Source organism: Odocoileus virginianus, chromosome 2, assembly GCF_023699985.2.
Source record: "Odocoileus virginianus isolate 20LAN1187 ecotype Illinois chromosome 2, Ovbor_1.2, whole genome shotgun sequence".
NCBI lineage: Eukaryota > Metazoa > Chordata > Mammalia > Artiodactyla > Cervidae > Odocoileus > Odocoileus virginianus.
Genome location: NC_069675.1, coordinates 27879868 through 27891017, shown reverse-complemented (window position 1 = coordinate 27891017; position 11150 = coordinate 27879868). Strand labels below are relative to the sequence as shown.

Here is an 11150-nt window from a genome sequence, read left to right as displayed (position 1 = left end):
TGTATTTCTGTGACATCAGTTGTACTTTCTCCATTTTCACTTCTGATTTTACTGATTTGGGCCCTCTCCTATTTTTCTTGATGAATCTGGCTAGAGACTTATTAGTTTTATCTGTTCAGTGAACTAGCTTGTGGTTTCATTGGGTTTTGTTTTTTGTCTCTGGGTGTGATCTTTAAATGACATGATCAGGTCTCTCTGAGGAGGTGACATTTAAGCTTAAGAGATAAACAGTGAAAAGAGCCTATCTTGCTAATATGGAAGACTGTGAAGGTGAGAATTTCAGGAGGGAGCAACAAGTGCAAAAGTCCTGAGGTTGGAAAGATATTGGAGTGTTGAGGCCACTATAAGAAGCCAGCATGACAGCAGAGAAGTGAGCAAGGGGGACAGCAGTGCTAGAAAAAGTTGGGGAAATAGAAGACTCCTTAGATAATGAACTGGAGTAGGAATTAAGGAATTCTAGGGGCCTACTGCTTCAATACTTTTATGAATGGTTTAGAATCTATTTTTATCAGTTGTTGAAAATTTATTGTCCGCTTGACATGAAAATAAGGGACAAAGTAGTGGAAGAAATTTGGCTCACAAAATTAGGATCCAGAAAATTAAGGTATCATTGATAAGCGCTTAGGTTCTGGCCTCAACCCATGTTTGAAACCTAGCTCCAAAATTCACTCTCTCTGTGACTTTGGCCAAGTACTTAACTCCTCTAAGTCAAGTTCCAAGACAAGCAGAGGATTTGACACAGCAGCTCAAGTAAGTCTTATGTATTACACAATAATTCATCTGCTGCATCAGGTTATATATGGTTTGTTTTTGGGGTGCGGGAGGCTATTCTGACGACTTCCCCTCTAGGATTATTTTAGGTACATTACCCAGCCTCTGACAGAATTCATAGATTTAAATGTAGACCCTTAACATTTATTTTGTTCATGTCACTAATATACTGCCTCTCAGATTATCTACTTGAAGGATGGAAATTTAGTATAGCCAAATTTTAGAAATTAATTTTAGTTTTCTAATCCTATTATTATTCAGATAGAAACTGCTAAAAGATATTTTAAAATACAGTTTGCAAATTTTATCATTCAGTCTTGTAACTACTACTATATACTAAAATTTTTCTCTATTCCTATATAATGTCATTAAAATTCAACACTTCCTCTATTACACTCAAGGGCATCTTAAAATATTTATAAAATTAGATAACAAATTATTCCAGTTCAATTTAAAAAATATATTCAAGTGTTTACAAAAAACTATAAAGTAATTCATCTTAAACAGAAGCCAATAAAAAGTAGGATTAAGTGCATAATTTTATTCATTTTAAGACAGATGAGAACGTATTAAACTGTTCAGTGTAATCCTAAATTGTATTGTTTAAAAAACACCCTAAAATCTTGGGGTTCTAGTTAAAAATAAGAAATACTTTCTTAGAGAAAGAAGTATCAGAAAGTACTATACATTTATAAATATAACCCTGAGTACTAAAATTAGAACTTAATGCAGTCTTCACTTACTAAAATTAAAAATGAGAAAAACTTCATCAATTAGAATAACTTTTGGGGGGTTTAAATTCAGTAACTCCCTCTTAAATCTTATTTTGCCTCCTGTTCTCAGCATTTTTGTCAGTTTGAAAAAAATTTTTGATGTTTAGATTTTACATAATTTTCCTATTCTCTATATAAAGCTGAGTGATGAACTTTTCCCTAAATATTATTTCTTTGCATTAAAAATGTGCCTTTCAAAAATACACTATCCATATTTTATTTAAAAACAGGATACATATTCATATTAAATGGGAGATACTATCTTGGCTTTCCTATAATTTGCTTGCATTTGGAGAAATTATGACATACCTATCATCTTCTAGGCAAGCAAATTGCTTGTTTTCCTTATCCAGAATGGTGGGGTTCCCCCACCCCTTTGCCAGTTTCTTTCAGATATGCTCCTCAGCTTAATACAGTGGTATCAACCTGACCCAGGCAAATTTCACAGGGCATCCTCTCCAGCCTCTCTCAGTTATAATCCATTTTATGGCTGCTGGCATAATCTCGTAATCTTTAATTCTACCTTGCTATGAACCTAGATAAATCCAGACTCTTCAGTCTAGTATATTCAATGGTTACACTCAACAGATTCTTCTACCTCACCCTGCCTTCATCAGTTGCTACTTACCACTACACTTTCACACCTAACTTCTCCACTATCTGCTAATCAATTTCTTAGACATTCTTGTGATGAAATAAACCTAAGACACCAAATCACCCTGCCTCCAAGTGGGTCACTTTTGTATTCTTCCTTATCAAGTATGCAACCAGTTTCTGCTAAATTACTTTTTCATTAGTCTATTTTCATATATTCTCATCACTTCATATTTATATACTTGCCTCTGTCCCCATTAGTTTAAAAGTTCTATGAGATGAAGATTCTCATCTTCTACTGACATTTTATTTCAAGAAACCATCAGTGATCGGGGCTTAGCAGTGTCAGTTACTCTAACCATTGAATGACTTGTCTCAAAAACCTGAAGAAAGTTAGGTCCACACTGAATCAGGTAGACAGTAAAATTTGGACCATATCTGAGTATGCCCTAAAAGTGATTCAAGGTCCACAACTCTCTTCCTCTCTTGGTATGTTATCATCCATCTCTATCCATATTTCAAAAACTTTCATCTTTTGTTAGAAATGCATGGATAATAGTGGAAGAGCAAATAATAAATGTTAATAGCAGTTACCTCTACAAAATAGGAGTTGGGAAGGTCAGGGTCAGGGTTGATGACAGTAGAGGAAATGGTAATATGGACTTTTCTGTGGTCTTGATTATTTTTAAAAGTTTTTAGACCACACTGTGCAGCATATGGGATCTTAGTTCCCCAACCAGGGATTAAACCTGTGCCCACCCTGCATTGGGAACATAGAGTCTTAACCACTGAACTGCCAGGGAAGTCGCATCTGAGGTACCAATTCTTTATAATCTTCAGTATTTTCTAAATATTCCATAATGAACTTGCATTTTTCATAAAAAACACTTGTACTAAAAAAAAGATATATTAACTTGACATGGAAAACATGACAACTAATTTGACATGAAGTTTTAAAACTGGGTACAGGCTTATGATTCCAGTATTTGAAGTTTTTGAAGTGCAAGTCCTCTATTGAAAGTAGATGACTTAAAAAAAAAAAGTTAATGATACAGAATCTTGAATTGACAAATTAAGGTAAGTGCTGCCATAATTACTTCTCCCAAAGAAATACTTGCTACCCTGGTAGGTCTGCCCTGGTGGGTCAGATGGTAAAGAATCAGCCTGTAATGCAGGAGACCTGGGTTTGATCCCTGGGTTGGGAAGATCCCCTGGAGAGGAAATGGCAACCCACTCCAGTATTCTTGCCTGGAGAATTCCATGGACAGGTGAGCCTGGTGGGCTACAGTCCATGGGGTCTCAAAGAGTTGGGCATGACTGAGCAACGAACACTTTCACTTTTTCCAAAGAAATACTTAAGCCCTGCAATTCCTAGCTCTTGCCATCCTGTCCTGTAGTATGTCATATTAGCAATGCCCCATATTTTCTTTTCCCCCTTAACTCTACATTCAGACATCCCAATGTCTCCACTGAGATAATTAATAGTAATTCAGACATCCCAATGTCTCTGTTGAGATAACTAATAGTAATTCATACATCCCAATGTCTCTACTGAGATAATAGTAATTTCTAAATTCAACATATATAAGGTCAAGATTTGACTTATACTCCCCAATTTGCTCCTCCAATGTTATTCTAAAATCATACATAGCATCACCATCCTTTGCTCAAAATCAGTCATCTTTGATTTCTCCTTTCTTCACATCCAACCTATCACCAAATCCTGTTATCTTTTTCCAGCAAAAGTCTCCTCCCTATGACTACCGCTCCAATCAAGGCTCTCACCATCTCTCACCTAGATGACTACAATTTTGCCCCACTGCAGCTTGTTCTCCATCTATTAAAGGAATATAAGGCATACCATGTCACCCCCTTATTACCATCAGACTCAGAATAAAATTTAGATTCCTTACTTCGGATCCATAGCCCTAAGTGGTCAGGCCCTTGTCAATCTCTACAACCTTATCACCTACCATTTTCCACCAAACTCACTGGACGTGGCTTACTAGCATTCTTTTTCAGTACAAAAGCTCATTCCTCCTTTTAGATCGTTAGTTTTATTGTTCATCAAAATACTTTTCTTTGATATTGGTGATTTTCTTATCACTCAAGGTCACCATTCCCCAATGACCCTATAACTTTGTCTGATAACCCAATGTGTGCCCATCACTAAAATGGTGATGGGCACATGGGTCTTCAATGAGTATCTGTTGAATGAATAGCTGAAATGAGTCTTAATATTTAATCAAGCTTCCTGGGTATTGAAAGTTGTTCCAACTGATCCTTACTTTGTAAGGACAATTCATCCACACCCCGCCCCCACCAAACCACCAACCACCTCCCACAAAAACTCCATCCCAAACCTCCTTAGAAATATACCACATTGTGAAAGTCTATGTTCTGTATTTGGCTGTTGCAAAAATATGAAACAAAACATGAGCCGAGATACGTAGTTTTTATGCACCAAGCAGTATTGCCTCCTTTGGAAATAATATTTCTCACCTTTAAGTCAGCCCTTAGTGTGCATGTTTATCTAATTTCATCTGGGTTAAACTGTATGTGTTGTGGTACAGAATATGATGGAACTCATGTGATTTGCCCCGTGTTAACACTTAACACACTCCCAGAGATGGAATTAGGCTCTGTATCTTTCCTAGGAGAGTTCTGGCTCACTCCAGACTCTCTGTCACTACCAAAAAGCAACTTTATAGCTTTCTTTGTTATAAAAATAAGGGATCTAAGACCAATCTCAATAAAACTTACCAAACTAATATTTAGTGATATGGAGCAAGAGAAAACTTAGGATGAAAATGAACAGCAACAAGGTCAAAACGTCAAATTAAAATGTTCATAAACTTTGAATTTTGTCAAAATGAAGCTCAGAATTCAAGTATCAATTTTTATGGTTCAAGCCACTATAAATCTTATGTAAATCTTCTCATGGACCATAAGAACACAAATCAGTTTGTGAAGTGTGATTATTTGGGCTCAACTTTTGTCTAAGAAATATAAATTTAATTATGACTCTTAATAACTACATTTAAACCAAGCCGTTTCTTCAAAGAATCTTTAGTAAAGAAAATACTAATGAATGCTTTCTCTTTATAAGATATTACAAACAAGATTATAGTTACAAGTCTAAACTTCAGGTGCAGATAATCAAATCTGAATGGTACAAGGATAGAGTGTATATTTATATCTATCTATCTATCTATATAAAGCCTTTAAATGATTTTGAATCAGGTGTCAATATTAATGTTGAAAGTAATATTAACATCATAAACACATATGTATGTGTGTATGTATATAGAGAATATGAATGAATGGATAATGAACTTAAGAATGACAATGTATACGAACCAGAGCAATCTTTCTTTGGGTTAATTATAATTACTTCTCTATGAAGTGTCTAAAGTTCTAAAGAATTTCCTAGTTTGTATTCAAATGCACTTCAAAAAAACCATAAAAACATAAATTTAGTTGACAGACTACAGTGGGATTCAGAAAAAGACACAGGGAATATAGACTTAGGTGCAGTTTCATGCTGGTGTTTTTTCTTTTTTTAAAATGTAAGCCACTAATTTTTTTAAGGAAAAAATTTAAACCAAAAATTGCATATGAATATTACACACAAACTGAAACATAAGTGACTTTTAGCACAGTGTATACATGCTTACATAAACTCAAATATTTACACATTTAAAACAATTTCCATTTAACATAAGAAATTTCTGAAATACATAAAAGCATTAATACTTTCTATAAAACTACAATTAAAACATCAATTTCCTACAAGCATATAAAACATCAAGTGCTTTCTTGGAGTTTCAAGTTACCTCTTTAAAACAAGATCTTGCTTGCATATATATAGTCTTTCTCCAATAATCAGTATGAACTCTTTATCTCCCCAAGAGGTTTATTTTGCAGGTACATTATAAGTTCAAGAAAACGGACCCAACAATTATGCAATGTAATTATGTCATAACAACTTAATTGCACATAATGCGTTAAAGTAGGTTTGGATGACGTTCTCAAACACTTTGGTATATGTTCTTCAGGGACTTCTATAAGAAATGACAGGAATTATAAGTCCCTTCAATCCCCATTTTGCTTTAAAATGGACAAGTCTTTGGTTAAAGTGTCTACATTTTGGGTATTTATTATTAATTAAAATGGTCCCCAAACCAATAAATGGTGCTACTGTATTATTAGTTCACAAGACTTCATTTAACTTGCTTCTGATGCAGGAGGCTACAGATATTCATCTACTGTAACATGTCATTGATAGTTTCAATCTTTCACTTATAAGCAGAGAAATCAATAGGTTTAGTCAGTATTTCTCTGTTCATTTTCTGTTATAACCTAAACTATACAGTAATTTTCTGTAACTAGAGAGATACTGTTCCACAGTATATGTGATTATGATTGAAAAGATGTACAGAATTAAATTTAGAATTAGCTTACTTGGAATAAGTCAATATCAGACTGTTCAGTAATTCTGCATTAACTATAGTAGGTTGCCAGGTAATGCTTATTTAAAAACCCCAAACCATTCCATTTACAAGAGAAATTGTTGCAAATGTATAAAACAGCAGATATACAAGGAGAACACCAAACATACTTTATTAGCACAAAAAAGCAGCTGTAACAAGGCACAGCAAGCAGAAACATACATTAGCAGTCCAAGGGTTAGTGTTGCATACAAATATAGCTTTCCTTTTTTGTGGCCTTGGCAATAGCCATTGGGATGTAAAATAACTTTCTGTAGCAGCAGGTAAGGAAACTAGGGAGCACTCACCAGTGGTACAGAGCACGTTAACAGAAAGACACGAGAACGGATTTGACTACTTTAGTGCAAAATGTCTAAGACGGACTGTAAATTCGGTTCAATACTAAGAAGCAAACACTAGAACTTGGTATTACGTCCAAAATAGCTCACTCAAGTAGTATTGCATACTATTCTAAGTGACAAAAAGGAGATAAGTAAAGTTATTTACAGATACAATGGTTGTACAGTACCTTTTAAATCAGCAATTTAGGTTTCAGATTTTCCATTAAAAATTAAGTGCACTGAAATTCTATAACTTGTACTTAAGCAATTCAGCTATAAGAGTTTACAACAAAGAGATAAATACTGCCATCCAAATTATGAGTTACAGTTTAACAATAATCTCAATGACCAGCAACCACTGTAGTTAGTATCATCTGACTTGTCTGGGTATCGTCTCGTCTCACTTTCTTCATGGCTCACAAACTCATCATGGGCATAGAAAAAGATCCAACTTTAACGAACCAGCAACTCAACTGCACATGTCAGCTTAAAAAAAAATCACACGCAGGCCTACCTTGCAGCAGCTATTTCCAATGCGTTTTAAGTTAAAGCACTCATTAAAAAATGAATACGTAAGGCCTTAAATAAAATTCTACTACCAACTTTCTATAAGTCTGAAATTTTAAGAACTACTACTTAGAAAACCTGGTTTACTTAACAGTACCTTTTGCAGAAGAGAAAAGGAGACTGACTATAAACTATATCAATACTTACATGAACTGCACTATGCCCTTGTGGCCAGAAAATTGCATTTTTTTTTTTTCTAAAAGGAAGGCAGTCTTTATTTTTTTGGACTTCCAAACTTGACTTATAGTAACTATAAACATCACTACTTTTGGAAGGTTATAGAAAAATTCTTAGAAAAAATAATAATTTCAAACATTAGTCATACCGTTGAAATACTCATTCAATATTAACAATTTGTTCTTCAGTAAGAAATAGAATTCTTCATAGCAAATGCCCCAGAGTTGCTTCACTCAGTTACTACAGCCATTAAAAACCAAACTGTCAGCTAAATTGGCAGAATGTTTTTGCAGCCTTACTGAATACCTGTAGCTCTACCCCCTGCTGTCTCAATAGGCACCACATGTACTGAGTAAAAGTAACAGCAGACTGCCCCTGACAGATACTAACACTAAGCTTACAAACTGTACTGAAGACCTAACACTGATATGTGTGCTTGCTATGGGTATACTGCCTGGTGCACATAAAAGCAGATCTAGTCAATGCCCTTTGGGGACAGGAGGGTTTACTTTGCTTTGACTGGTTCTCGTTCTAGCCAGCGAACTCTAACCTTCTGTTTATAATGATACTCTTTTAAAAAATCCTGTAACATCGATGGTAAAGGGAGCCCATCAATTCCATCATATGTCGTGCATCTGCAGATGACTGCACGGCAGATGTACTGCAGGCTAAAAGGGAAAGTCCTGTTTAGTGATATTGTAAGCAATGGTTCAAAAAACATGCAAGAGCTGGGGTCTTTGTAATGTTCCAAAAGTCCTGTTACAGTGGAGGAGTGAAACACACATGGGTCATGGGCATCGAAACTAAAGTTGTGATTCCACTGTTCAATTCGGGCATGCAGGGACCTGTTGTAGCGACGGAAGCTCACAGAGAAGAGGTAGTCCTCTTGTGCAGAGTCCCTGAGCAAAAATGTACCTTCAGGTTTCCCTTCCAGAAGGGCTTCTGCTTCGTAGCGGTCCATCACTCCCCAGTAACAGGGATTACCTGTGATCTGGAGCAAGTCTGGCACGAGGCAGTGTATGTAATCAATCTGCGTGTGGACCTTCCAGGCTCCCTGTCTGCTAACGTGGGCATGGCTGTCTCCAGATACCTGACGTTGCTTCTGCCTCCGTGACTGCAAACACAGCGTGGTTGTGTCCTCTTCTGAGTCACAATTAGCTTGTGGAATTGCAGAACTGTCCCCATTTATTTCAGTCATTCCAGGAGCTAACTTTGGTCCCAGTTTATATAACGGGTTAACCTGTGCAGTGGCTTCGAATGTATGTATTTGTGCGTTGGGAGGGGGGTCTACCCCTTCTTCAATACTAAGCCGCCTTCTCTCTCGAAGCCGATCTTCTTCATCTTCTGTAGAAACCAAGGATGGATCAAATGTATCAAAAAATGTTGAATGTGGGCTCACAGGGGCCGTATGCTGCTTAATCAAATGCCATTTTTGGGCCAAATCTGAGCCAGCAGGAAAAGGGCATTTCTCAAGCATTAATTCAGAAAGATGTATTTTTCTTTTATTAGAAAATAGGGGCTTTGACTGCTTGTTGTAAGTTCTCATGGGAAAACACAAGCCCACAGTATCCTGCAACCTCTGTCTCAGAGAGCGACTTCCTACAGTCCTGCTGGACACACCGTCCATGTCGTGCACGGAGCTGACACCGTACCGCCGCTCTCTCCTCTGAAGTCCACTTCGAGTTCTACCGAACTTTTTATCCGTATCCAGTGAACTCTGTGTCTTTGTAGAGCAGGAATGTTTTTTCTTCCCACCCCAAGGAGCATGTCGAGAGTAGGAATCTCTTCTTGCAAGTCTTGTTCCTGGGGTGACACACGAGTCATTATCCTTTTCAATGCTTATTTCAACAATCTGAGGAATTTCAGTGGCACAGTTTTGGTTTCTCCTTGAAGAATTCTTTGAAGGGCTTAACCCTAGTTGTAAGGCAACATTTTCTCTTAAGGGACTGCTTTGCTGCTGAGGAGCTGAGTCTCCTAAACTGTTGTTTTTCTCTTTGACAGACAAACATCTGTTGGAGTTCATATCCACATTTTCACTACGGCTTCCTCCCTCGTGACTGAAGAGATTCTGACACCTGTACTTGAAGTTATTCCACATTTTCCCCACTTTATCCATTGATTATAAGACCTAAAGACAAAAAAATAGAAAAAGAAGAAAAATTAATCAAAGGAGTGTGTGAAAACAAAAAAGGCAGTAAGTACCCACCCTTTTTCTCATGAGAAACATCAGTGGTTCTGGTCAGAAATTTACATTACATCACCCCATTATGGCAATGAGGTTTGGCACCTGTAGGGTTATGAGACCCTACTGTGGCACCGTTACCCAAGCTAGTCCTCACTTTCTCCCTCCCTTCACACAGAATAGAGAGGAAAGGAAACAAACCCTTTTAATTAAACTCTGGTGGCTTTCTCATATGTGTTGTTGTTGGTAATCATTATGATGTGTCCGACACTTTGCAACCCCATGGACTGTAGGCCACCAGGCTCCTCTGTCCATGGGATTTCCCAGGAAAGAATACTGGAGTGGGTTGCCATTTCCTTCTCTAGGGGATCTTCCCGATCCATGGGATCTCCAGGAATCAAACCTGTATCTCCTGCATTGCAAATGGATTCTTTACCACTGAGTCATCAGGTCATTATGACATTGGTTTCTGTCTCCTTACTCTGAATAATTTAGGTACTGCCTCAAGTATTATAAACGGAAAATGTTTTGCATTGTTGAAACACATCTTCATTCAACTTCTTAAAAGTGATAATCAGGACCACATTTGTGTAATACATCAAAATTAATAAAAAAAGAAACCTTTAAGCAGTAATCTAATTTCACTTACCAACTAACTCTACTCCACTCATCTAGCAATCTAAGCCTTACATGTCAATCACTTGTTAAAATTCCTAATCTGCCCTCCTCACCCTATGAAATAATTTTTTCCCGTGATTTTCAAGTAGTTTGAGTGTAACAGAAAACAGGAAAAAAGAAAGATAATACAGTATTTAAATAGAAGGTAAGCGTCCCGATTCTTAATCCTGGAAAAACTTGAAAGTAACAGAGTAATAGAAAAAAAGTTATGATACTATAGTAATTAAAAAATAAAAACTATGCAGTTTGGGTTCTTTATTCTTGCTCCTTTAAAAAAAATCTAAAGTAGTTCATGGCACTTTACAAGTAAATTATTTTAAGACTATGACATTTATAAGCACACTGTCTCATTTAGTAACCTAAAAATCAACATTAGAAGAAACAGAAAAGCCTAAACTTAAACTTCAACCAGTTTTATCACAATATGACAGCAGAATCTTTTTCTTCTTCTATTTTTCTATTTAATATTTATGGCACTTTTTCCCCTGACTTTTTTGATTTATGTTTATTTACTCTCATTGTGTACTATTCTGCACAGTTCAGAATCAGTATTGGAAAACTGAGTTTTAACAGTGAT

General features: G+C 36.3%; 1 protein-coding gene across 7 annotated transcripts in view; it reads right to left on the bottom strand.

Moving 5' to 3' along the window:
- Window positions 1-4521: 4521 nt before the first annotated feature.
- The window catches only part of SOCS5 (suppressor of cytokine signaling 5), a 69365-nt gene continuing 62736 nt past the window's right edge, over window positions 4522-11150 (bottom strand). For all 7 annotated transcript variants that reach the window (XM_020876148.2, XM_020876146.2, XM_070477840.1 and 4 more), the window contains one exon: window positions 4522-9841. In XM_020876148.2, the coding sequence (XP_020731807.2) occupies window positions 8219-9829 (1611 nt within the window). In that variant the 5' untranslated portion in view covers window positions 9830-9841 and the 3' untranslated portion in view covers window positions 4522-8218. The remainder of the gene's footprint in view (window positions 9842-11150) is intronic.